The 27,876-nt window shown below is 43.0% G+C and overlaps 2 protein-coding genes across 5 annotated transcripts in view; both read right to left on the bottom strand.

The window, feature by feature from the left end:
- Nucleotides 1–505: 505 nt before the first annotated feature.
- Nucleotides 506–9,462, bottom strand: LOC109957127 (uncharacterized). 4 transcript variants are annotated; one of them, XM_020594767.1, is made up of 8 exons: nucleotides 9,271–9,462; nucleotides 8,187–8,300; nucleotides 6,687–7,993; nucleotides 4,906–5,922; nucleotides 4,680–4,808; nucleotides 2,767–3,763; nucleotides 2,419–2,544; nucleotides 506–576 (listed from the first exon to the last, which is right to left on the bottom strand). In XM_020594767.1, the coding sequence occupies exons 2-8, from the start codon at nucleotides 8,287–8,289 to the stop codon at nucleotides 521–523; spliced, it is 3,735 nt and encodes a 1,244-aa protein (XP_020450423.1). In that variant the 5' UTR covers nucleotides 8,290–8,300; nucleotides 9,271–9,462; the 3' UTR covers nucleotides 506–520. The 4 variants fall into 4 exon arrangements, with proteins under 4 accessions (XP_020450423.1, XP_020450442.1, XP_020450433.1 ...); XM_020594786.1 differs by lacking the exon at nucleotides 506–576 and having other exon boundaries at nucleotides 1,363–2,505; nucleotides 2,728–2,841; nucleotides 2,935–3,763; XM_020594777.1 differs by lacking the exon at nucleotides 506–576 and having other exon boundaries at nucleotides 1,578–2,505; nucleotides 2,728–3,763.
- A 4,824-nt stretch (nucleotides 9,463–14,286) lies between these two features.
- Nucleotides 14,287–27,876, bottom strand: part of LOC109957146 (catenin delta-1) — an 18,859-nt gene continuing 5,269 nt past the window's right edge. Inside the window, 22 exon segments of the mRNA XM_020594806.1 lie at nucleotides 14,287–15,663; nucleotides 17,328–17,428; nucleotides 17,635–17,702; nucleotides 17,808–17,849; nucleotides 17,989–18,197; nucleotides 18,470–18,662; nucleotides 18,823–18,973; nucleotides 19,187–19,314; nucleotides 19,685–19,753; nucleotides 20,081–20,098; nucleotides 20,337–20,490; nucleotides 20,627–20,744; nucleotides 20,844–21,036; nucleotides 21,213–21,435; nucleotides 21,545–21,785; nucleotides 21,964–22,245; nucleotides 22,896–23,158; nucleotides 23,261–23,386; nucleotides 23,538–23,606; nucleotides 25,689–25,761; nucleotides 25,763–25,847; nucleotides 26,629–26,752. Of these exon segments, the coding sequence (XP_020450462.1) occupies nucleotides 17,369–17,428; nucleotides 17,635–17,702; nucleotides 17,808–17,849; nucleotides 17,989–18,197; nucleotides 18,470–18,662; nucleotides 18,823–18,973; nucleotides 19,187–19,314; nucleotides 19,685–19,753; nucleotides 20,081–20,098; nucleotides 20,337–20,490; nucleotides 20,627–20,744; nucleotides 20,844–21,036; nucleotides 21,213–21,435; nucleotides 21,545–21,785; nucleotides 21,964–22,245; nucleotides 22,896–23,158; nucleotides 23,261–23,386; nucleotides 23,538–23,606; nucleotides 25,689–25,761; nucleotides 25,763–25,842 (2,760 nt within the window). The 5' untranslated portion in view covers nucleotides 25,843–25,847; nucleotides 26,629–26,752 and the 3' untranslated portion in view covers nucleotides 14,287–15,663; nucleotides 17,328–17,368.

The raw sequence follows: 27,876 nt of genomic DNA, 5'->3' as shown, positions 1-27,876 counted from the left end.
ACACCAAACTGATTTACAGCCACAGTGTGATGACACAAGACTGCACTATTAAAGCACAGGGACACACATTTCACACATACACACACTGGCATAACTGATGCTCAGTGTCCTTTTATCTGGTGAAGAGGTTGCCACAAACACACCTGCGCTGTGCTCTCACCTGAGCTGGACGACACATAGAGTGCTTCCTCAGCGAACTGGAGTGAACCAAACGGGGGAGATGAAGCTTCAACTCAGAGCCACAACCAGGGAAACCTCCCCAGTGGCACTCACACTCCTCAGTGCAGCAGACTGTGCTGTGGGCTGTGGTGCAGCTCAGATGTGTTTAGTTGTTGCGTCTAGCAGTTTGATCCACAGGTTGATCACTAATAAACTCATTTTCACTTCATGCATTCTTGTTTTATCATGTATAAGTGTGCATGTGATTTCACTGAGAACTTTCTTTGCAGTATAAAACACGATACAGGCCTGAACGGTGCCTGCAAAGTGCTTTCTTCACTGATCTTTGTAGAGGATGAAACTACAAACTTTTCAAGTCAGGAGTCAAGTGACACTTGGTGTAGACTGATGGAAAAACTGCGAAAAGATAGGGGAGAAAACCGGAGGAACACCCAAAGACATAAAGGATCTGTTTAGTATGGTGGCCAAGAACTGAACACTGTGCAGCTTAACAGATGAAAACCGCCAAACACACAAAGAAGAAATCTTTACCATTTTGAAAAAACATAGGCAGCATTTATGGGAACATTGAAATGGACAATACACTGACCAGCCATAACATTATGACCACCGACAGGTGATGTGAATAACACTATCTGTTACAGTGGCACCTGTCAGTGCGTGGATTATATTACTCAGCCAGTGAACATTCAGACCTTGAAGTTGAGGTGTTGGAGGCAGGAAAAACACATGTCTAAGTACCTGAGTGACTTTGACAAGTGCCAAATTGTGATGACTGGGTCAGAGCATCTCCCAAACTGCAGGGTGTTCCCAGTCTGCGGTGGCTAGTACCTACTAACAGTGTCTAAGGAAGGACTAATGGTGAACTGGCAACAGGGTCATGAACACCCATGGCTCACTGATGATGAGGTTGACCTACCGTAGATTAAACTTTTAAAATTCATTCATCCTTTTCAAAAGATTCCATTTTGTTTGAATCTTTGTTAAAATGAATAGAAATAAAAATACTGTACACTGGTCTCTAAAATAAAAATTATTTCTAACTAACTGCTACATTGACTTCTACGTAAACAATATTAGGCAGGTGGTCATAATATTATGGCTGATCGGTGTACTGAGAAATAATCCCATGGCCATGACAGTAGCAGAAATTTTCTTGGGAAAGCAAACCAACAATATGTCGACCACTTATTTTAGTTGTGACAGTGCCTGTGTGATTCCAACGCTATTGGGCTTACTGACTTGTACATATTGCACTGCCATTTAATAATCTGAAAAATCCTAAAATTGATCAATAGATGAGCCTCAGGTGCAAGTCAAGTAGAGTCGATATAAAGAATAAGCACGTGTACTGTTGCATAGAGGTGATTCCACACCAGAAAAAACAACAAAAAAGAAATCTTTATTGCAAAAATTGTCCTTGTGTCAAAAATGACCTGACAGTAGAAGAAGGAAGACGGGTTTTCTGGAACATTTGCAAACTGTGGCAGAACAGAGATCGACATTCTCAGTCATAGTTACAACTTCTACAGTCACAGTCGTATTTACAAGTAATAAAACACTCGATGCCTTTCATGGTACAGACACCTGCAGTGAAATCTCTTTCTAAACTCTTTGATCAGTGTTGTTTTCAACACTTGCCGGTTAAACTTTGCTGAACGTATCCGTTTACCAGTTAGAACTTACTGACCTTAGCAGTAACAAGCTTGTCTTCATATAAAATCAATGGCTAAACATCTACAAAGCACAGAAATGAATGAGCTCAGTGACCTTTGACAGCTTCACAAGGTGTCTGTTCTCAACTACAGAGCTGAAATTCAATGTCTACACAAAACTATACAGTTCGTTTGTTGTCTTTATGCTTATATTGCATATTTATTTCTTGTCAGGTTTTCACCACATTAATCTTTCAATCCAAACAAACAGCTCACAGCTTTTCTTTTCTTAAACACCGCTGAAGGGAAAACGCAAATCCTTCACGTGACTGTCAGATGAACACAATAAAAACAGGAGCCACTCAGGACATTGCTAAAAACAAATATTTATGCTGAAACCACGTTTGTCTCTATCTCTTCTCTACCTGTCTCTAAAACTCAGCCAAATGAAACCGATTCAGCAATATTTTCTGGGAAATGTGAGAAATAACTGAAAACGATAAGAAGAAAATAAAACGGACTGGACGTCACAGATGCTAACGGGAGAGCATGTTGGTCAGATGATTTCTGTTAACAAGCTCACCTTCACTCGCAGCAGCACAAAGCACTGATGAAGCACAGTGTGTCTTTTCTTCAACATCTATGTCCTCGTCTTCATCCTCTTCCTCGCCTTCTGAAGACTCTGTCCAGCTGATGAACACTGGCTCAGGGGCGGGACTGGAACCTCCGATCACATCGATGTCCTCGTCTTCTCTGCTTACTGCCGACCCTAAACTGGCCTGTTCTGCAAAATGTAAAGGAGGCGAAACAAACTGGGACATAACTGGTGCAGCTCCGCCCTGGTCGCGGTCTTTTTCTACCCACTCGTGGCAGTCACCTGTATCTTTCTCCCCTTCTGAAGACTCTGTCCAGCTGATGAACACTGGCTCAGGGGCGGGACTGGAACCTCCGATCACATTGATGTCCTCGTCTTCTCTGCTTACTGCCGACCCTAAACTGGCCTGTTCTGCAAAATGTAAAGGAGGCGAAACAAACTGGGACATAACTGGTGCAGCTCCGCCCTGGTCGCGGTCTTTTTCTACCCACTCGTGGCAGTCACCTGTATCTTTCTCGCCTTCTGAAGACTCTGTCCAGCTGATGAACACTGGCTCAGGGGCGGGACTGGAACCTCCGATCACATCGATGTCCTCGTCTTCTCTGCTTACTGCCGACCCTAAACTGGCCTGTTCTGCAAAATGTAAAGGAGGCGAAACAAACTGGGACATAACTGGTGCAGCTCCGCCCTGGTCGCGGTCTTTTTCTACCCACTCGTGGCAGTCACCTGTATCTTTCTCCAGGTCATTTATTCCATCAGAGTCTTCATCCACTTCGATAAACTCAGCATTGCTGCTCTCCGTCTCTTCATCTAGCAAGCTCTCCTCACTTTGACTGACTGTGCTTTTACTCCACACTGGGTTCTCTTCTTGTTCATCTCTTTGTAAACAGTGTCCTACACCGGTAAGGGAAACAGTCTCTACATCAATCACATCCTCTGTTTCTACAGTTCCTGCTTCACAGTCAGCAGATTCGAAGCTTGGTAAGGGTGTTTCAGTGGCCGGCTGTGCCACTTGCTCAAAGCAAACCCTCTTGACCACAGTGGCATCATCGCTTGTCTCCTCTGACTCTACCGTTGTCCTCTTTCCCCTCCGTGTAGGTCCATCTGCCTCTTCTTGTGGCTGAACAGTCAATTCTTCTTCCTGTCTCTCTTGATCATTCTCTAATTGTTCTTCCATGCCACAGGGATCCACAAACTGTGGCTGAATTGGTAATGATGAACTCTCACCATTAGATGAACTGGGAAGCTGTCCATTTTTCTTGGGCCTGCTTTTCCTGACGCCTGGTTGGCCTGTTGAGGGTGCTCGTGGCTCTTTAAGAAAAGTAGTACTGTCCTGTAAAAACAAATGAACCTTATTAGATTATACAGACAAACATGAAAACAAGACTAAGAGACTGCAGCCAAGCTTGCAGCCCTACAGCTGTATTGTTCAAACAATGCTGGGAATGGGAAGAACAGGAATTTAAAATCCCCTATTCAGTTTGCACATTATTTCAAGGTGTTCAGCCCTGGTGCTAACCTTGTAGTCACACTATATAGACCAGATAAACCAGCGTTAACACTAATTGCATTAGTGCTAACGCTTGGTTTTATTTTATCAAGGTGTGGTGCATTTGCAGCCACTTTTCCGACAGTCTGTTGACATGTCTGCCGTTCTTTTCACCAAGTGGGAAAATGTCAGAAACTCCTAAAACATGACTCAGAATTACAGGTCCGAGATTGACGTGAACATTCAAGTGTTCATAATTACAGTTTTGGCCATACAATGAGAATGCTACATTGTGCCTAGCGATGCTTTGAGCTCAATGCTAATGTCAACATGCTATTATGGTCACATGACAATGCTAACATGCTGATGTTTATCAGGCATAATGTTTCCCATGTTCACCATCTAGTTTACCATGTTATCATGCTAATATTTGCTAATTAGGCCTAAACACAACAAGGCCAAAGGATTAGACTCTGAGGCTGAGAAATGAAGTGTGGAAGTGTTCAAAACCGCAGTTGGAATGGCCATTTGAGGCCGGCTCCAAAAGGAAGTCAATGTTCTTATACTTGTATAGCGCTTTTCTATGCATCGCAGCACACTCAACTCAACTTCGTAAAAAGGTCAACGCTCACCATATTAGATTAGTTTAAATTCAACTTTATTGTCATTACACATGTACAAGTAAAGGCAACGAAATGCTTGTAGATGTGTAATGGCAATAAAGTTGAATCTAACCTAATCTAATATGATGAGCACTAACCTTAGCTTCCCCCAACCTGCTCCTGATTGGGTACGTCTTTGTGCTCCACCACACTGACTGGTTCTTTTTAGATGACCTGTCCTGTGAGCATTTCACTGATGCTGAACTTGTCTTTGTTTTTGCAGGACTCTGAAAAAATACACAGACAAACCAGTTTACATTTTGTGGCTGTCACATATTATCATCAGTTGAGACACTTGCTTTAAAAATAAGTGAAGTTTGTCACCTTGACGTCATGACTCTGACAGTGCCCGAGCACCAGACTTCTCTCCAGTATGACTACAGGAACCTGCTGGAGCTGCTTGTCTTTTTGTTCATGAGGGATTTTGGTCTTTGCATCATTCGATGACACTGACTTCCTCCCTCTCACAACCTCTCTCCCTAATGAGAACATAAGTTGGCTTGTTCTGCCCCTCCTTACTGGTGCTCTGGCTTTACTAGTGGTCCCCTTAGTATGTTTTGGGGGATGGGTGCTGTGAGCAGCAGCCCCGCTCTGTTGCAGTGCAGTTGTTCGAGGGCATCCAACTGGCTGACGACTGTGTTTATTCTGCAGAGGAGGAGTGGGAGTGGTTGTGGTTTTTCTGTATTTGCTCAGGTCACTGTAAGGCTGGCTAGCTACTGAGGAGCTCTCATCATCCATCTGTTCGTCTTCCCTGGCACTGCAGCTGTTAATGTGCTGCTCAAATAACTGGAGGAAGTTATTCAGCATGTCATTCAGCTCACCCTCCTGGTGCTGCTGCAGAACAGGCACCTCACTGGCTATAGAATTGGAATCGCAAGTTCCTCCTGCTATATTAACAACCTGTGTGGACCCATGAACCCCTGGTCCTGCTTCTAAGAAGCCAGTGGTATGGTCCTGTTGTTTGTTTTGGGCCAAATTAGTCCCAGAGGAGGCACAGGTGCACCTGCTGCTGCTGGTTGGAATAGGAGGCTGAGCACACTTGGTGCCACTGCTGTTGCCGTTTGGTAAAATGTGGAGGCCCATCATCACTTCCTCCAGAAGATGATCGATGTGCTCGAACTGGTCCTCACTGGGTGGAGAGTGGGAGGTGGTGTGGAGGAGAGAGGATGTTGGAGACACATAGGAAGCAGCAGATGACAGCAGGCTGGCAGACGGAGGAGGCTGGAGGGAAGGGCTGGAGGCTGATACCCCATTGTAGAGTTGCATGGGAAAGGGAGAAAAGGACACTGGCGTAGCTGGTCTGGCTCTTGCCCTCTGGGCTGTGCCCACTGGGAGACTGTCCTGTAACAGGAGAGAAACCAAAGCTAAATTGCAATGAAATATACACAGCAGAATGTAGAAGGAATTAAAATGTGTATTAATGTGTCGCCAGTTATTAAACAGCAATTATACACTGAGTTTATGTAGAGATTAATTAATTGACAGAAAATTAACTGGCAACAATTTGACAAGTAATTAATTGTTTAATTTATTAACTGATTAAACTAACTGTCTAATACCAGACATTCACAAGTTTCAGCTTCTCGGATGTAATTAATTGCTGCTTTTCTTTGTTGTGTGATACAAAACTTTGTGACACTGATGTGAGACATTTTATAGTCAGTTGATAAAATAAATGGCAGATTATATATTAAAAAAATAACTATTACTTGCAGTCTTACAAAAATGAGTCTGTCTAGTTAGAAATAAGCAAGAAAGCAATAATCCTGTGCTACAATGTCCGACTCTGTTCATACACTGACAAACATGCAGAGGGCAGATGCTGAAGACCACCTTTTTATTTTGGACATATTTTCTTATACTTGTAATGCTCATATTAAGCTGGATTTTCTTGGAAACTACCTGTGGTTTCTTTAACATTTCTCAGAAACGTTCCTGCATTTTGAAGCAGTAGTACAGTTACAGATTTAACTCTTCCATACTGTATCCTGTATGGAAAATGTTATATTTCAAGAGGTGGTGTTTCATTGTCAAATCAGACAATAACACACCTACCATCTCCTTGAGCATTTCACTCATGCCACAAACACAAGGCAGGCTCTCACCTGGTTTCGCTGCTGTGCTCTGGTTTTCCTTCCACTCTTTGCACCTCCTCCTCCTCCTTTCTCACTGTAGGGCAGTGTGTCTCCAGTCTCACTGAACTCCCACACTTTGCCACGCCTTCTTGTCCTCTGACAGCTCTTCGCTGATGTCAGAAACTCTCTTGTCTTCAGGTACAACTTCCTGCCCACAGCTCCTCCACCCTGACCTGCCCTGGATGTCCTCACCCTCTCCTTCTTCAGGAACAGCTTCTGCAGCCTGCTCATCCCCACATCCTGCACAGCCACCGTCTGTGTGAACCGTCCTCTCCCCCTCCCTCCTGTTGCTCGTGGTCTCCTGGTGTGTCTCTGGCCTGTCCTGGCTCTCCTGGCGCCTCTCGCTCCTGCTTGCCTCCCTCCTTGCTCCGTGCAAACGTGCTCCTGGTCTGAGTTCAGGAAATAGCTGATAAATCCTGCGATATTGTCTTGGAACATCTCAAACCGCTCATCCCCTTCTTCACCTGCTGTGACATTTTTGGCTGCTTCTTGAGTGCCAGTCCACCAGTTCTCAGGGTCTGCAGCACATGGGCCCAACTGGGCAGTAAAAGGAAGGAGGGACGGGGGTGTGGAGGTGTATGGCATTGCCACAGCAGCAACAGATGTGTATCGAGCTGCTGTGGGGTCTTGCATAAAGGCAGGAGGAGCAGAGGAAGGTTGGGGAATTTGGTTTTCATCTGGTGGGTAGACGGCAGGTATGGGGATGTAGGGAATTTGAGATGGTACAAGCTGGGAGTCTGTCTGTCCTAACCCTAACTCCTGGAGAACAGTCACATCAATGGTGTCCAAGGAGACTGCTGTATGAGTAGGCAGAGGTACGTTCACCTGCAGCTCATCTGTCTGAGTGCACATATCTTTTTCACCATTTGACAGTATCTCTTTCCATAGAACAGTGCTCCCATCCCTCACGTCTCTCCTCCACCTGCTCTGCCTCCTCTCGCTCTCCACAGGCATCAGTGGCTCTGTCTGGACTCCCACCTCCGCGTGCTGAACCCCTCCTCCCTCATTTCTGCTTTTCCTTTTTGTCACCTCCACCAGCCCATGGATACCCAGTTTGGCTGCAGCTGAAATAGCCTCTTGCTTCTCCTTCTCCCCCTCCCCTGCCATCTCTCCAGAGTACAGCAGTCTGACCATGTGGAGAAGGGTGCAGGCGCCAAGAGTCTGAAACTCCAGGAGACGGCTCTGTCCTGCAGGAGGCGCTGGCACCGAGGACAGAGCTGAGGAGATGTGGGGGCTGACAGCTGAGAGAATACAGCTGTGTGCCGGTACTGAAACACCTGGAGGAGAGAAAAGGCATCAGTAACTATAATGGTTTCCACATATTCAAGAAAACACAACACAAGATGTGAAAATGTGTAGAATTTACACACTCCTGCTCAGAACAATATTACAAGAACATAAACCATAGTATTAGAAACTCTGAGTTTAATGCTGTAATGTGTGTTAATTCGTTTCTGAGTGTGTTTAAACCTTCTGCCTTGAGTAGAGTGTCACAGAACTGGCTGCATTGCTGTTGTCTCTGCAGCTCGGCGAGGAGGAGCACTTTGAACCCAGGTTTTTGGTAGCACCACATTTTGCCATCCACTTCAGCAGAGGAGCAAAGGGTGAAAGTGAATTCATAACATATAACAAAAATGGCATTTGGTGTATTTCTCACTACATAACTGTTCAATTCTAATAAGTAATTAGGTTTTAAGTACAATTTAAGGTGCTTGTATTTCACTTCAGTATTTTCTGCTACTTCCTACTTTTACTCCACTAGCTACATTTTAGAGGCCAATGTTGTAGTTTTAAATTTTACTTATAATACAGATTAATAATGTAAAATATAATCAACAAACTAATTATGGTGCATTATCATAGGCTAAGACATAATTTATAAGCAAGTGGAAAATTGACATGGTACACAGCCGATATATAAAATAGTAACAGTAAAAAAGAGATTCCCAAAATCTAAGCTTGTGCACAACACATATGCTGTTTAGGGTTTGAAATAAAAAAGTAAGCTCATAAACATTTGAAAGCTCATTCTTTGTGTGTGATTTTGCAGAGGCTGCATTAATTTCCTTTACATAAAACTTTGACAATATTATTCTGAAACGGGTCATTCTGCATAATTTTGGTAGTTAAATAGTTTATTTTGGTCGTTTATAACCGCGTATTTCTATACTGGTGTTACTACTTTAAAGTCAAAAATCAGATCGGAGTACGTCTTCCACCACAGCAAATCGCCATAAATGTCCATACGTGTTTTAAACAACCAAATAAAAACGTTTTTCCACTGGAAGAAGTCCGACATGGGAACCTGTTCTGCTGCTACACGACACACCTACAGGTTAGCATCCCTGCGGACACCTAGCAAGCTATCAGTGTTTATCAGAGGGAGTAGCCTACGTAGCTGTGAAAAGACCAGCTGTTAAATGAGTTAACATGTCATAAAATCTACATTACTGACTCTTAATAAACTTGTGAGCGATTTACACATACGTTACGTCCTTCCCGCGGTGAAAACTGAAACAAACGTGGGCAGGTTACAAACACTGGCTTCACTCACCGTTTGCGAGCCTCAAAGCTCTGTAGAAATCCACTCTCACGGCAAAACAATTTACCTGGTTCGATTTAAGATATATTTTTCAAAGTGACGTTAACAAACAAAAGTTTTTCTGTGCGTTTTGGTGAGGTCATCCACGGGTCAGCGTGGTCACCAGCGGGAAAGTGTAGCTGTAATTTGTGGCCCCGCCACTAGGGGCGGCACAACACCGCCGCACAGAGCTAGCAGAGCATGAAATGGACTGTCAAAGATTACAGTAAAAAAGGGTAAATACGAGATGGTTATCTCCGTTAACTTCCTTCTTCGTCTTCATCTCAAACACATTCAAAACTAGCAGGGTTGCTTCGATAAATGTTAATCTAGTTTACTGTCAGCTGTCACTTTATTAGGTGCACCTGACTAAAATTCATACAGTCTAATAGGTTACAACAACCATGCTAAAAATTCTTCCATATATTCATACTTTACTTTGATCCCTGTTATTGTAGCCTAACAGCTAATCTTCCTGGGGTCCAGGGAACAGCTACAACAATATTACTATGAATAAACAGTTTGACAAATTGTTATTTACATCCGCTAATATATTATCTTGTACAGAGCTACCAATCTACCTGTCACCCCATGCCTCTTTGTTTGAACATTCATTTGCATTAAGTTTCTTAATCAGTATTATTATAAAATTCAATTCATAACCATTTTCATTCATTCAGTCACAGTGGGTGAGTTTGTAGTGCTGTAGCATTCTTTGGTTTCATGTTATGTTCTGTAAAAATCAGTCCAGTGAGTTTTAAGGATTTTACATTTGTAACACCATATTCGACTAAAAAGAGGTTGGATGCTGCAAGAAGAACAACCTGAATTAACATTGGTGTGACTTTTGAAAGATGGTGACAACTGAGAGCAAAAGGGGCTGAAAAGTGACACCATGGTGGCCATATATTTGCTGGACAGGTCATAATCGGCGTAGTTTTGTTTGGGGGCCATTTGTTATTTTCCTGAAATCTATAAGTATTAGCCTGGCAATGTGTGTTGCAGTGCATGTCATGTTTTGGAGGAGTGGCTTTGCAGAGAAGTCAAAATGAAAGGGTGGGATTTCTTCAGTTGTCTACTTTCAAAATTGAGTTTCCTCTTGCTGGTTTTTCCAGGATCACCAACCCTACCTTTAAATGAAAAATAAAAAGAGTGTTCAAGGGATAACATCACAATATCAGCAGACCTACAGACAAAACATATATCCATAGTGCTTTATGTCAGAAAATCACATTTATTGTCTAAAACATACAGATTTATTTAATTATTTATTTATTTTATATGACTTATAAACTCCTTTACTTCAGTGTAAATGATTTACAAAAACAAATTACCTGGATAAATTTGGCCTTAAAAGCACTATAGAAACATAAATATAAAAAAAATTAGACAATAGTGCAAAATGTTGTCATATAGGCTCCGCTTTATGGGCTGATTATCAGACAGGTGAGGTTGATTCACTGTATACCAGCCCAAATATAACCAAAAGAAGATGCACAGTATTTCCATTCTCAGTCAGTTATCAGTCTGAGCGCTGAGACTCGTGCAGTCCCTGAGGAGTCCACGTTGCTCATATCCACATAGTCGATCACTTCACATAGTCTTGTTTTCACTGTGCTGGTCATCAATGACTTGCTCGAAAAACGAGGAGGGGACCAGACCGAAAATTTTGGTAGGTGTTGGAGAGTGCTGTCGGATTGGGGTGGGCCGGGGCCAGCGCTCGTTGAACTTAACAAAGAAGAGGGGGTCTTTGTAGGGCCCCCCATAGACAATGGTCTGCATCAAGTAGACGATCGCCACAACCATGAAGCTGATGATGAAGAAGGGGATGAAGGGCCTCAGGTTGTACCAGGCCACCCTCAGCCCGTAGCCCAGCCCGCTGAGCCCATTCTGCTTCCCAGCGTGGGATGTGTGGCGAGAGGAGTCCGGGACAGGAGTGCCATCAGGGGACTCGTCTTCTGAGCTTGAAGAGGATGGACTGGGGACACTGAGTGAATCCATGAGTTAAAAGGCAAAACAAAGCAGGTACTTTGCTCTTAAACGGATCTGTTTGTACTCTCATTCCTCCACAAATCAGCTCCAGAAATCAAAAGCAAAACAGGCCAAACATACTCTCCCACTGGTGTGGTTTCCCTACCAAATGCATGGTAACAGACCTGGTGGTGTTCCTAATGTGGACTCTGGCTCACTGTCACGAATCTGGTGCTACATTCCTCAACAGTCATTCATCTCATGCCCTATATTCCTTCGGACTTATTATCCCAACAGTATTCCCTCAGATCTCGAGTGCAGGAGTTGAATGTCGCTGCTTTTGTTGGGGCTTTACAGAGAGACCGAGAGGAAATGAAGAACAGAGAGGGAGCCCTAAATAGATATGACACCAAATAACAGGACAGAGGGAGGGAGGGGGAATCTGCTGCATTTAGTCTTCTCATGTTTAAGGAAAGGTATGTGCAGTGTACCAGCTGCACATTTTACAAACATTACAGGCACTCAGTGACTAACTCAGACATGCACACACACTTGTCAATCATATACATGTCTGCTTGTAGCAGCTAAACCACTTATGCTTCTCTACAGTTTATTGCAGCTCTAACACCGTGGCTACTACATGTCAAGGAGATTGTTATTGTGGCAGGTGCAGTTAGTGTTTACATCCTGGCAGCTGCTAACAAGGCTGTAATTTCCACTGGGGCATTTTATTGCTTCAGGTTCATTTCCTTATATTGTTCTCTTACTATCCAGACACCAGTGTCCATATGAGATAAGATCAGATTTGATAATTAGTAATAATTAGTACTAATTGTCCATTTTATTTCATTGTCACTATCAAGTATTCAGTTGTGGTTGAACAAGATATTATATTATAAGCTGACATTCAAATTATTGCAGTTATTCTTTTGGTCCATACAGGTATGTTAGAATTTGAAAAGTAATGCTTGGTCAGACTGTTTGGTCACTGTTAATCTGATCAGATACTTTATGATTTAAATCTGAAAACTTCTTAAATTCAGGAGTTTGATATATTTTGTTCAGACATTGAAAGAAAACACTCAAACCATATCTATATTCCCCAAAGCAAGCTATCTGATCAGCACTGACATACATAACCATATTTAGTATTTGTTGGTTTTAAATGTAGTACTATGTATCTTAAATATGACATACTCATGTCAACCTATAAAAACAGCCAAGTTGAAGTTTATGTAGAACATTAACTCCTCTGCTGCCAAAATCTCTCCTCACACTAACTTGAGTCTGTGAACATATATTGTTCGAAAAAGTCAATTCAGTTCAGTTTTATTTGTATAGCACCAAATCACAACAAAAAAAAAGTCATCTCAGGACACTTTACAAAGTAAGGTCTAGACCTTACTGTTATCACTATTATTACATAGGGAAAACCCAACAAATCCCCCTTGAGCAAGCACTTGGTGACAGTGGGGAGGAAAAACTCCCTTTAATGGAAGAAACCTCCGACAGACCCCGGCTCTTGGTGGGCGGCCTTCTGCCTCGACCGGTTGGGGTGAGTGGATAGAGGGGAGACAAAAGAAGAAAAGCAACAAGACACAACAATCAAACACTGATCAGGTCGATGTGGCTGGTGACTGCTCGTCAGAAACATAGAGCTCCAGGGCCAGGGCAACCTGCAGAAAGGTACAGGGAGAGAGAGAGGACACACTACGGGAGAGAGGAGACACAAAGTTAGTGATGTGTAATGGTGGCATATAGAAACATAGGGAGAGCGAGGAGAGAAACTCCAAGCATCACGGGGCTTATAGCAGCATAACTAAAGGAAGACTCACGGGCACCCGATCCAGCCCTAACTATAAGTTTTATTAAAAAGGAAAGTCTTAAGTCTAATCGTAAAGGTAGAGAGGGTGTCTGCCTCCTGAACTGAGACTGGGATCTGGTTCAATAGGAGAGGAGCTTGATAGTTAAAGGCTGATGATATGGGACTATGAGGTCTTTAAGATACGATGGAGCCTTGTCATTAAGGGCTTTGTATGTTAGGATTTTAAATTCTATTCTGGATTTTACAGGAAGCCAGTGGAGAGAAGCTAATATGGGAGAGATATGATCTCTCTTGCTAATTCCTGTTAGCGTTAACATCTGTATTAAGCAGTTTGACTTGGTAGAGGTCACACGCTGGCACATGCACAACAAAGCCTGACTAATATTAAACTTTCACACTGGCATGCACTTCAAGTCCTCATGACACAGCAGTTGCTTCCCAATCAACAGATGTATTTCAGATGCGTTACATGCTGGAAATGCTGAGCCACTTCCACTCCCTCAGTGTCTCATATGCTCTTTCGATTTGGCTGGGGCCTGACAAACGTACACAGACACGTAGGTGACAGATATTGCCTGTCAGCACACAGCTCAGTGTGTAACCGGAGACAACAGCAAAGCTGAGTGTGTCAGCACTTATTGGTTTTTAACTGTGCTGCGATGCACTTTGTGTTTCAAAGTTAATGAACTGGAATTTAGTTAGGAGATTAATGGCTGTAGCGAGCTGAAAAAGGTCTGGCAACAAATAACTTCTCAGAAAAACAAGCCTCGATAGTAAATCCAGAGAAGAAGAAAAACAAACTGAGCACCCTGATGTGAGGGAATGAATATCTGACATAGCATCAAGCTTATGCTTCTGCCATTTGCCTCAACAAGAGCAGAGATGAAATTACTCAGACTCTCTTTAATAAGATGTGTTTAACTACATGACAATGCAAGTCCATCCACATCTCACCACACAGCCATCAATCATGCATCTCCTCTAAGAAAAGATCTTTATTTATAAAAACAATAGTATTACCAGTTACATACTTGACTGAAAAAAAGCAACTTCTCAGAGCCAAGGCAGGTATGAATGGTACATCATGATTTTCCATGGGTAGGCAACAGTACAAATATACTATGTATGTGGAGAGTTTAGAAAAAGAAACAAGGAACAAGAAAAAAAAAAAAAGATGATTGGTCTCTTTTGCCTTTAAAAACAACTCAGTGGTAAAACTGGGACTAAAAAGTAGAACAAATTGCATAAAGTTCAGCCACCGTTCCCTCACATATAAACCCCAAAATAAAACAAAGTGAAAAACAATTTTGACCAAAATGTGCTTTTTGCCCATCTCTCAAATTAAACATTAGTATTTGTCCGTTACAACTCAAGTCTCAGCAAGTAGTTACATTTTTGGACAAAACAGACTTAAAGAGATGACGAGAAGAGTTTGTTACCTTCTAAATGAAGAAACTGTAAAGTAGGTCGCATCTATAGAGTAGAGCCAGGACTAGTTTAGTAGTGTGTGTGTGTGTGTGTGTGTGTGTGTGTTTTCGCAGCTTCACATTTCAGCACCACGTCTGGTGTGTAATATTGGTCGGTTTGGCCAAATCCAAGCTGAAATGTCAAAATAGCAGCTTAAATCTTTTTTTTTTTTAAACTGGGGAAGTAAGAAAAAAAAAAAAGCAGGAAATTAAAGGTATCAAACAAAAAAAAGGCAGTCGGTACATATAAACTAAAAAAAAAAAAAAAAATGCTTTCACAGGAGCACACGATAAAAAAATTTCACAACAGATGTGGTCTTATGGGTTTGGTCCAACACACACACACACACACACACACACACACACACTCTCTCTCACTCAAAAGGTCCATATTCACTTTCTTACACATACACACAGGTTTGCTGTTTGACAAATATACACACACCTGCCCTTTCTTGTCTACACCTGTGCTCATCCCAACCAAGAGAAAATACCTCTAGACAGGAAAATAACTCCTATACATTCTCGATCTACAGGATGGCCGCCGGCGTGCCCCAACCTCCCAGCAATCCCAGTAAGGAATTTAATTTAATGAGCCAAAACTAATGCAATCATCCCATTTTCTTTTTATATACAGTATATACCCTACATAGAATTCTACGTACAAATTCATCACTAGGATGCGGGTGTTGGCAGCAACGTCAACTATGACAACTTATGGAAAAAATGTTGACAAGAGCATGGAGAAAAAAAATCAAACAAGCAGAATGACAACACCAGAATTAAATGATTGTCAACAATGGTGATTGCCTTTACAGAACAGCTATAATTTAAAAACTGAATATATTCCTGTTGCTACACTTGAATGAACTTGTAAAAAGTAGGTGTGTATGTATTTGTGTGCTGCGTGACAGCTTTTGCCTGCAACACAACCACTTTCTTTGGATGCCAACCCTCGACTTCTGATCCCATCTGTGTTGTGACGGGGGTGTGGGTGGGGGAGGAGAAGAAAGGGAGAGAGTCTGTGCATCTGGATCTTCTCTCCTCAGTAGCAGTGGTAGGGCGGGAATGGCCCAGTCTGGGTGATGCACACGATCAGTTTTTCTGGAGGAGCAGAGTAAATCCGAGTCAAAATACAAGTACACAAACTAAAAATGTGGGTATTTTACAAAGTAAATGAGGAGGTGATGCAAAGACTCGTTACGCAATACAAGTATGGCACACTGCACAGTAGTGCTGTCACAGTAACCTGAGCCTGTATTCATTTAGTGTAGGAACTCGCTTCTAACTGGGCAAAAATTCTCAGAATTTTGTTCCTACTTTTAGGGGCAGGAGGCTTTTTATCAACATCCCTAAGTTTAGGAAATCCCTCCCACTATCTCCACCAACATGTGGGAGAGCTCCAGGGACGTCTTAACTGGTTTGGAGCTGCCAGGAGGTGGCGTTCAGACAGAGATATGTGCAGATTCTGTGGGAGGAGAGATACTGTATGTTTTGATAACACGTAATGACACTGAGCTCATGAAAAGATGCCATATGGATGAAAACTGAGTAGTTCTGTAACAGATCTTGTGTGGAATACAAGAAGAACACACCCTGACAAATTCAGCCATAAAAAGCAAAGTTAAATCGCTCTTACAGCACCACAGGCCATTTATGAAAATGGCTGGTTTCCCTGGATATACTGGAGTCAACAGTGGTACACACATTAAAATCCTCGCCCAGAGCTCAGGCAAGGACATTTATGTGGCTTGAAAACATTATCAGAGAATTAACACTCAAGCGGTTACTGGGGAGAACTACGGCTAAGTGAGAGCCAACTGAAACTTATCTTTGAAAACAATCTTGTTCTCCCTGGATGCATGGCTCTATTGTTATAATTTAGATTTTTTTTTTTTTTTAGTTGGAAATAGGGCTGATGAGAATATTTCATGCAGTGAAGTCACATTATAGAAGATGATTGGTATAAAGCATAATATTAAGACATTGTAATGATTGTGTTATCTTCTGTTACCAGGTGTAGACATCAAGTCTTCACTTGAACTGGTGTCGATTTCAGCAATTCAGGACCCCCACTAAAACTACAAACCTCAACTGTCAGAAAACCTACAGCATGTCTCTGTAATGTCGTAAAACGTTGACGTCACATTCATTCTTTGGTGTAGGATTTCTTCTGGCTGAAAGTCAGAGTAGGGCTGCTCTGAGGTAGGAGTGTTTTAGTGTGATTCTGAAGTTCAATGCTGCTTTAAAAGCCAAACATTTAACTGAATTAACCTTTGGGCAAATACTTTTAAGCCTTTATAAACATGCATTTACGTGTAATCACATTCCTTTCCCTCCTCTTAGTGATGCAGTCGCCGGTCTGACTGCATATTGAATTTCAAATAAATTATTTTGTGAATTAAAACTTAAGTGAAGGTAAATAAAATCCTATGAATAGAGCGATATATTTTTATATTAATATAACCACCGGTATTGGTATTGTGACAACACTACTGCACAAACATCAGTTACTATTCTCAGGGCTTTAATCTTTATTTTCAGCCTTGAGTTCATCGGTATAATGACAGACTGCATGGACCACATCGCACAAGGAGCACCTTGCAGCATACTATACCAGCATGTGCACACCACATCAAGGTATCATAGAGATACAGTAGGTCTCAGTACAGTAAACCTTGACCAGATTCACTGAGGATATAAAGGTATAATAAACAAAAGGAACATAGCTCAGAGTCCATGCAGGATGAGAGGTCAGTTGGACATACCATGCTGTTACATGCAGAGGGGGGGGGAGGGGAGGGGGGGGCTAACCATCGTAGGAGTCCAACAGAGGCAGGGAGCCCTTTCTGCCCCCATACACCCCTCGCTGAGAGAGACCCAGAGAAAAAGAAAGAGAAGACAGAGAGGAAGTGAGTGTGAGAGAAAACTGTCAGTAACCGTGAGGTTTTAAACTCTGCCAATGGAAAAGGTTCAAGTCAGGAAATATGCATCATAATGCAGGAGACCAGGGGTTAGTATTGTTAGTGTGACCACTTCAACAAGTCAATGTGAGCGAGTATGTTTAAGAAGTACCGGTAAAGTGTCTGCAGTCTCATCCAGAGTGTGTCTCCCCTCTCTCTGGTCCAGTGTAGAGTAGGCCTCTGAGAATAGATAAGAGGGAGAAAAATTACAGAAGAGGTCATCTTGAAAAAGATATTTTCTACAAGTCTGTCTTGCTCAAAAGCAGTGATGATGAATGTACTAACCGGGGCCGAGGTCATTTAGTGGAATCATGTCCTTCTTTTCCCCTAAGACGAAGAAAAACAGGATCACAAATCAAAACACACACTTCAGTCACAGTTTTACCTTCTGCTACGGTTTTACTGAACATTAGGTTTATAAGCAGTCAAAATAATTTTCACTGTAAATCGTTTGTTGCACACTGACCTCTGTCCAGCAGCGGTGTGGTGCTGTCTTCATACATGCCATTAGCTCGGGTGCTCGGGCCATTGGTGGTGGCGGTGCTGGGGTTAAGATTGACCATGAAGTCGGACTTCTTCCAGCCATCCTTCTCGAGAGGCCGGCGCAGCTCCTTGTGTGCCCAGATGAGCTGTAGCACCTGACCTGCACCCCGCACCTCCCGATCTGAGCGTTTGCTGTAGGACACAAGTTCACACATTGACCAAAGTGATTGTCTCTGCTTCATATCTAGGCACAGCTGTCTTTAACAGCCAGTCACAAAAAGTCAATCAAGCTTGCTTCAAAGTGACTAGGCAGACAAGAAATAGACTGTATATGTGATGCCTATACAACACATGTTGGTTTGTAACAAGCTGCATTCACAGCTGTAATCTCTAAAAGCAGACGATCACCAGTGAAAACACTGAGAGCACCATTTGTACTTAGTCAACTGCATGAATGCACTTACCTGTCCTTAGTGATGAGTACCAGCCTCTCAATGCCCTGTGAGGTTCGGAGGGTCTTCGCTGCCTCCATCCTGTTGCCTAAGACCTCGGCGAGCGTGCTCAGTACAGACACCACCGTCTCTTCAGATAGTGTGCGCCCAGACTGACTCTGGCCTCCAGGCAGGTTAGCCACAAGGTGAGGCACAGCATGCAAACCTACAGCGGACACGCATACGGAACAATTTAACTTTCCAAAAAGTTGCACAATGAATACTGTAGATAGCAAAACAAGATATTATCAAACAAAATTATGTCATAAAACATATTCTTACATAATATTTCAAAGGTTTGCGGAATTTATTTATTTTTTTTTTACCGAGGAGTTCACAGTTGCGGTTGTCGATGGCGAGATTCCTCAAGGCTCCGGACATTGCTCTGACCACGCGATCATTGCCGTGAGACAGCAGTTCCGCCATCATGGGAAGCCCCTTCTCCAGACGCACAGTGGCACGAATGTAGCGACCATACTGAGGAACAAGCAGGTGAAGAGGGAGTAATGAATGTCACCAACAGTTGTTTCATTTCAGCAACTTTGAGACACAGTGTCATAAAGTTGATCACAACTGACTAATCAATTAAATTTACTTAAATAAAATGCTCAGATTTGGTTTAGGACTGAGACTTTGCCTGAAAATATTACTAATGATATGTTTTTAAACAAGTTTAGTAACGGTACTAACAGTCCATCGGCCGGCGCACAGGTTCTGGACGGCCCCAGCAGCGGCCTCCAGCACTGATGGGTTCTTGCTCTCTCTGAGCAGTGAAGTGTAAACGCGGACCACCTCTGGCTGGAACAACAGCTCGTAGCCTGAAGTCAGGTGAAGCAGAGGGGCATTAGTTCAGATTTACAAAATGTGACAAACTATAATAGCCATGTAGTGTGGTGTAAATATCGCCATAATATTCACACAAAGAAAACAATAAATGATGAAATTATGATTAGATAATGAATTTTAAATAAAAGGACAAACTAATGAAACAAAATAAGTGGCAAAGCCTTTAATGAATATCCAGATATCCAGTTAAAAAGGTCCTTACACCTCAACCGGATTTTATAAGAAACCTGTTTATGTTTAGCAGTCACAAACAAACCCTGACAATAGCATGGACAGAGCTGACTAGAACATAATAAGATGGATCCAGTCTTAATGATTTTAAAGGTAAAGACTCTTATTTACCTTTGGCAGGTGTTGTCCTCTTTGGAATATCAATGTGATCTCCACTTCCATCATCTCCATCCTTCTTTGCTGCAATGTGAAAACAAAAAAAAGAGACATGAACAAATGAGCAAAGAAAGTAACATTAAAATGACGCTGGTTGAAATGTGTTCCCTTATCTTCAGTCCTCTAATCTTGTATCCTGTAAACTAAAATACAACCATGCAACCAGTAGAACAAGCACTGTGAGCATGCAGTATCATTTGCGTGACATCAGATGATCATGCCTGTGTACTGAATATGAATAAGTTGACATTATTAGACACACTTATTTCTCCAATGGAGGAGTATTCCATGTTAGTAAAACGGATGGTCAGCAGTTTCAAAACAGTACACATGAAACCAAGAGAATCTTACCTTTGGAAAACCACTCATCTAAACACAGCAGAGAGAAGGTAGGAAGCGCAGCAGGGTGAGAAGAAAGAAGGGGGAAGGGTACGAGGAAGGAGGGAGAAGAGAGAGGAGGAAAAGGAGGGAAACAGTGGTAGAGCATGAAAAATAGCGACAGGTGCTTCTGACAACAACTCGCTCAAACCCACCGGCAGCTATGCATCTTTCAACAGTTAAACTTAGACACACTAAGTCTAAGATGTAACAGATGTTCGACACTGACCTTTGCCCTTTCTGGAGCCAAAGCAGCCACCTTTGTTAGTAGGCGCCGGTCCCTGGTTGTGGGAGGTGGTTTCTGCAAAGCGTTCACAGCCGGGGACTTCACGGTGAACCTGATAGGACAGATTCCTCAAGAGGCAGACACAGTTCTCCACCAACTGCAGGAAGAAGGGATGAAAGGGTGACATGACAATCAAGCATGGAGACGCACAGAAAACATTTGTCTAGCAAATGAGTAAAAAGTCCAAAGGTAAAACCTTTAAGTGTAAAAACCCATCTTAAGTGAATACGTACCTTATTATCTACATCTTTGCGGTTTATCTGTGATTGGACAATGTACATGAGTGAATCCACCAATCCTGAGCACTCTCTCAGCTTTCGCCTGGCCTCGCTGCGCTCTGAACTCACATTCCTGTTTGAGAAAGGGAGACGTTTAGCACATAATTGCACATTTTCTTCTCCAAGTAAGTTTCACTTTCCTCTAATTTCCATGCACTGATCCCTTACATACCTAAGGCAGCCAGCAGTGTTGGTCAAGGCGGTCTCCCACTCCAGATGGCGTGGTTTGCAGCTCTCCTCACCTCCGTTGCTCCCTCGCTCCCAGCCTGAGTGCGGAACGATCACCTCGTCAACTAAAGCGTGCAGGGCGTGGTCCACAATCTCCATTTTTACAAAGTCATGGGATGAGAGGTTCCACAAGGTGCCTGAGACAGAATAAATACTGTTACTAACAATGTAATAAAAAAAACCCCCCAAAAAACAGCTTGACCCTTGAATCATGCCACAACACTCAGATATGATGCTGATTTCTCCTTCATGAGTCTATTTTGTATCTAATCTAGGACAAAAAAAAAAAAAGATCATTGTATGATAATGGCACCTGTGATAGTGTCAGTGAGGTCCTGGTCATGGGTTTTCCTCAGTAACCTGACGAGAGCAGGTACGCCATCACAGTTCTTGATGGCAATCTTGTTGTCTTGGTCTCGTCCGTATGAAATATTCTTTAGTGCTCCACAGGCCGAGTGGTGCACTTCCTTACTGGGGTGGTCCAGCAGCGACACCAGGGCTGGAATACCCTTCAGGCGACGAACCTCTGACTTAACCTAGATACACAGGCACAAGTAATGAGTATGCCAAACAGTCACAAAATCTCAATTCAGAAATAAAAGAGAAATGCTACTATTCTGCATTTGAATGTGACCCTAGTATCACCTTATCATTTTTGAATGTAAGATGCTGGAGGAAGGCGGCAGCATTGGTCTTGACAGGGTCCAAGCGGTAGTTCAACATGGCGATGACCTCGGGCAGCTCCGGCTGTCTCCATGAGGCAGGAGGAGCCTTTCTCAGTGTGCTGTCCAATGAGGCCATGCTCCCTCTCTCCATTGTCACAGGAACAGCCCAGGCATAAGGGTCAACTCCTCCCATGTCACTGTCCAAAGTATCTTCATAGCTCCTGCATGTTGTCAAAAGATGCAGACAGAAACAACTGTTAGCTGGGTCTCAAGCAAACTTCTCAATGTTACGGGATGACCCAGTAGAAAAACAATGCAGGTATATTTTATACATCCATTTTCCAAATGAAAAGATAAAAACAAGGTCATGATACAACTGCAGAAAATGTCATCTTTCACCTGAGTCTTCGTCTGTCCATAGCCCCAGGGCCGGGCCCCAGACGTGGCATGGTCCCATAGCCCCCAGGGTGCATGGGTGGAGGCCCCATGCCATATTCATCATATCCCACACTGCGCTGGTCATCCTCAAGGCCATAGTGACCGTGGCCATACCGCATCTCCATAGCTGAGCCCAAAGCCCTCATTCCCCGACTCGCCTGTGGCTGTGCTACATAGGGATCAAGCTGCTGGCGGCTTGGGGCCCGGTAGCCAGAGTCCAGAGTCCTGTAGCCATCAATTGGCCTGTGGAGAGAAGCACAGGAGATTAGTAGTCAAATTCAGTAAAGCGAGGCTGGTGATGTGACGTGAACGAGGTTTCACCATCCTGTTAAAACCTGGTCTAACACCTCTTGGTGTAGGAATGAATGTGGAACGTGATTAATACATTAACTAGGTTACCGTATGGTTATTATGGAGTTGACTTCTAGCGCTCAACTATACATTAAACTTTATTGATTGCTCCTCTACTACATTTCCAAAAGTAGAACTTCATCCACATGATGACTGTTGAGTTCTCTGAGAAATTAGAGCGGTGACAAATATAGAGTATTTTAGGTCTCTGTACATGCTGCAGTTTTAAAACCAGGGCCGTCTTAACAGTTTCATGTTAGGTTGTTTGTATTGGTATGCTAAACATGACATTGATGCTGACAAAGCAGAATGATGCTTTTATGTACATACATTTATAATGTAACTGGTGTTGAAGCTACTGTCTTGGCTAGATCAAACTGGGAGTCTCACTGGGACCTTACCTGGTTAAATCAAGTGCAATTGTGGCTCATTAGATTGTACTGTCCTAACAAGTGGCATATTCCTGGATATACAATCATATTATCAAATAAATGTACCACTACACAAGATTCATAGCACTACTCTATGCAGGGATTTTGTACCTGTAGCGTTCATCCATGTGTGAGCCCCTGCTGAGACTAGTGTAGGCCTCTGATGGTGGGCCTCCTCGGCAGTCATCATAGACCCCAACAGGGCCGTAGTGGTAGTTTCTGGGTACTGTGGCAGTGGGGTAGTCTCCTGCACCAGGGTGCCTGTAAGGACGGTCCAGAGTGGCGCTGTATCCGCCCATACCAGGCACTGACAAGCCCCCATCAATGGACATTGGGTCAGAGGGAAGAACTGTGCGCGAGACTGGTTTGTTTATCTGAGGGAGAGTGAGATGAAAGTGATGCATTAAAATAAGTGTTAAAATTTGAGAACACCTGATGATATTAACAAAACTGGAACATTTGTCATATCCCTCTACCCCATTGTCTGGCCGCCGTGTGGTTCCCTCATCAGAAAAGACAGAGTGTACTTCCTGGGAGTCATCCTCTGGTGTGTAGCTCTCATCTAGAGCACCATGTGCAGGGTCCACCATCCTGTAGTGTAGCTGAGACATGCCACGACACATTTTTTTTTAAATCAGCAGCACTTACTGTACAATTTTTAATGCATATTTTTTCTTGGACAAATGTTAGGAAAAATATTTTACAAGATTACTTACATAAATTACAAGATTAACTACACACACAAACACATACCTGTGTGCCGTTTATGTATGAGTCACTTAGTTTCAGTCGTTCTATGTCTGCATCCCCCAAACGCCCGTTCTAGAATGAAACGGGAACACAGCTGTAAAATAAACATTTTATTGAAAAAGCCATAAGTGTGGCTCCAGGCCAAATTCCCAGAAGCCAGTGCTGTCTACTTTCTTATAATCACTTAGATGACATGACTACTGAGATGAGTGCTGCTGAGGCACATTCATTGCTGACCAAACCCTCCCTGCAGTTTATGTCCAGTTCAGCTTGTGGTCTGTGCATCTTTGCCAAACTTGGAGGAGGACACTTTGGAATGCAGACACTCATTCTCACACCCTACCTCCTCCTGCTGACTGTCACTCTGTACAACTCTAACACTGAGTAATAGTTCTATTGCAATATGACTGCCTTGGTAGGAGAGACAGCCACAACCACACGGGAACAGAGAACAAGTGGGCTGCTTTTTCAGGAACCATTCCACCGCCCAGTTATTATAAATCTTAGTATTACTGCAATAATATTGAGTAATCCAAGAAAACCATTGAGTCTTATTGATCATTGACTTCCACTTCACTTGCATTAGTAAATCATACTGCACTTCATCCCATGTCCATAAGGAGGCAGGACTGTAATTAAAAAGCAACAGGAAGTAGAGCTTGTACTTCTATAACAAGAAGGGCACACATCCCCTACAGCTGGTCCCTCCAATGACGCCACCTCGCAGCTATGTCATGCACACATCTTTTATCAGCATTAATATTTTTAGAAATAACCATGGACAGTTAGCGCCAAAAGCACCGATTCCTGCTTTTTTTGGCCGTCTCCATTCAGCTGCCTCACTCTAATCAGATGAGTCACTTCCAAGGATTGAAAGAGACAAAACATAAAACTGAAGCTGTGTCAGCAAGCGCTCAAAGGAAGAAAAACATTTAGAAGAGAACTTGAAACTCTTCTACACAGTCAGTGTGCAAGGGCTGAAAGAAATGCTTAAAACGCCAACCCCTGAAGATTGCACTGCCTATTCTTTTGTTAGAGAATAATGATAATGGCTCTGTTTTTTATTCCGAGCCTGCAGCTAAGTTCACCACTCTCTGAAAGTCAAGCCTCTCAATAAAGACTACAAATGGGACAAGAGGGCAACTGCAGAACCTCATCCAAACAAATAACTCGGCTGTAAATGAAACAGCAGAGTTTTAAAACTATCAGCACAGCTAAATGCAAACAGAAGGTGGTGGTGATGCAGAAAATAAATCTACCATCACAATGTTATTTCCTACTGTAAGGTACTAAAATTTCTTGTAAATTAACTCAAAATTAGGATTAAATAAGGTGGGAAAGCTGTTTTTAACTCATTTAAATTAAATAGGTTACAGGTCAAAAACTTCCAAAATTCAATTTTTTGCCATTCAAACAGTGCAGCTAATGTATCAAAAATATAACAAATCCTGTATTATTAATATAAAATCATCAGAAAGATTGGAATTTCTGGAAGGTTCTTACAAAGGATGACTGCATGCAAAGGAATATATAGCATAGTCCAGGCCCAACAGAAGCAATTACAATCACACTGAGTGTTCGATAAATGAATTACATGATCATTAAAAGAAAAACATTTCTCATGATAAGAAGCCACAATGGATGCAGTAGTATGTGACTCAAGCAACAAAATGACCGCATTCCAAAAACAACATGCTGAAACAGAGAGGAAAATAACCAAGATTCCACAGCAGGGGGGCGACGAAAGGTACAGTATGTACGTGTGAGGTATGCACATGTGTGTGTCAGAGTGTTTACGGTGAGTGAGAGTGAAGCCATGCAAAAAGGCTGTGATGATGAACACCTCAGGTATGTTCACAGTAGAGGAACCAGGTGGAGGTATGATCTGATATGTTTGAAAATAAAGGTTAACACACAGATGAGCAAAAAGTAAAGACATTTAATGATGGCACACAAAAATACATAGACATACAAACTCCCTGAGCGGTGGCGAAGAGAAGGAGGGACGGAGGAGAGAAGGGATGGATGAATGTCAGAAGTAGAAAATGATGCATGAATTCACTGGAAGGACTGATGACCCACGCACTGGTGATGAAAGACAGGGGTTGGGGACGCCTATGGGCGAATCTGGGCGGGGATGTTGGGGAGCGTTACCTGTGTGTGAGGGAGGGGGCAACCCAGGGCCGAGGGGCTGGTGGCAGGGAGGCCCACTCTCCTCCTCTCCTCCTGCCCGGGTCAGCTGTTCAAACTGCACCTCCTGCTCTCTGACTGACTCCAGCAGAGCCGCTGCGCTCTCACACTGCTCCATACACACTACACAGCCCCAAGGGGAGAGAGGGGGCTGTTACACACCTTCATGCAGCTTCAAACACACTACAGTATCCAGAGTGAGTGTCTAACAAAAACAAACACACCTCTCTGAACAAAGTATAGCAAGATCCAGAGGATGCTGGATATTTAGGTCTGATAAATAAGCAAGAAGGATGAGTCAACGCATCTGCTTCACCCAACAGATTCTACGATGCCTTCTCAGAAAACAATCGGCTCTGTACAACAGTGCAAATTGTCTTTTGTTCTCAATAGAGAACATACACTTAGTATACAAGGTGCATTTCCGGTTGAAACCCGAATCCTTAGAAGACCTGTTATGGTGTAATGACTCATTCAGTCAAGTTTTTTTCCCACCACACAGAAACTTCAAAAGCGGCTTTGCATGCTGCCTTTGGCAATACCTTGGTATCGATGACAGAGGTGAGAGTCAGACACTTTAAAACCTTGGTTATTGTATTGTTCATAAATATTGCAACATACTGATTATGGTAATGTGTAAAGAATCATGGTGGTATTAAATTTGTCAATATCACCAAAAAGAATCACGGTGGTATTAAATTTGTCAATATCACCATCCCTAGATGATGATCAATAAACTTAGTACCACTCCAAGGCACCACTCCAGAAAATACTAAAATGCAAATCCTCTGCAGTGTGTAGGTTTTGCAGAACACTACTAATGTGTTGCCAGAATACTACAAGCAAACATCAGAATACCAACACGGGCACAGACACCCTCTCAAAGACGATCAGAAATACACACCTTCACCTGTGGGCGTGGTTTGGTAGAAGAGGTGAAAGATCACGCCAAGGTCAGAGGTTGAGGTCTAGTTGCTCATGTGTAGAAGGCCACCGAAGCACCGAGCCCACAAACAGGGAGGATTGGACTGCAGAGAGAAAGACAGAGGTGGGGGGGGAAGAGAATAAAGACAGAAATGTTTTAGCGAAGACACCTCTGTTTGAAAAACAGCAACACAGTGAGAATATCATACAAGTGTGTCAGCGGCGTTGTGTTTGCTCTGTGCACAGAAAAACATACAAAGAGAGCTCCAGCTTTAGACACACCCTGCATTTACTCAACATTTGGCCTGCATACGGTAGCTAGCTGTGGGAAGTTGACCAAGCTGCAGCTTTTTCTGGGCTAGAGAATGTCGACTGTCAGCATAACGTGAAAGAGGGTTTTCGAGAGAGACAGTTACATCTTTCAAGAACTGTATGTTCTCTTGTCAACCCATCTCAAAGCTCAGCCTTTCCTTTTCTATTTTTCTTCTAGCCTTTCCTCTCTAATCAGTCTTGATCTACTTCCAGCCCAACTCTGTCAGTCTACTACTGTTCTTCTCTTCGCCTAACTGCCTTTGATATGCCCCCTACCACATCTCTTTATCTTGGCTCAAAGAAATGCATTGTTACCACCAAATAAGTGAAGGGTCAGTTCCTCTTATCTGTTGATACAGCCTCTGCTGCAGCAGCCAAGCGCCCCAATCAACCCGGCTTGAAAGGTGAATAAACCCATGCATTGCCACACACACCTGCATGACCGGTCGGACAAGCTAAAGGAGGGCGACCAAATTTCAGTTTCTCTCTCACTTTGTCTAGCCAGCATGTGCAGACACACTTCCTTTTTTAGTCAGGAGTTTTGGCAACAAAGTGGGACCTGCATTTATACTTCAGGCAGCAGGTGGTTGTGTGTATGACAAGTAGAGTGTTAACAAGAGCAAATAAAGAGACAAGCAAAGGTGTGATGAGTTCAAGAAGAGAGGTGGTGGTGAATGACTCACAGTTTCATCTGCATCAGACTGTGTAAAAAAGAAAAAACAGACAGACATGATATCACCATCTGACAGAGTACTTCAACAGACTTTGCTGGTAAAATGAGGCCTGCAGAGGTTGCGTCTGTTCCTGTATGTCACATCAATGACTAACACACACACACAATGACTGCGCGTATTTAAAAAAAAAAAAAAAAAAAAAAAAAAAAAATTCCCCACTTGGGGGTGCCCCGGGGGGGGGG

Source organism: Monopterus albus, unplaced genomic scaffold (assembly GCF_001952655.1).
Source record: "Monopterus albus unplaced genomic scaffold, M_albus_1.0 scaffold2.1, whole genome shotgun sequence".
NCBI lineage: Eukaryota > Metazoa > Chordata > Actinopteri > Synbranchiformes > Synbranchidae > Monopterus > Monopterus albus.
This window is presented reverse-complemented; position numbering and strand designations above follow the sequence as displayed.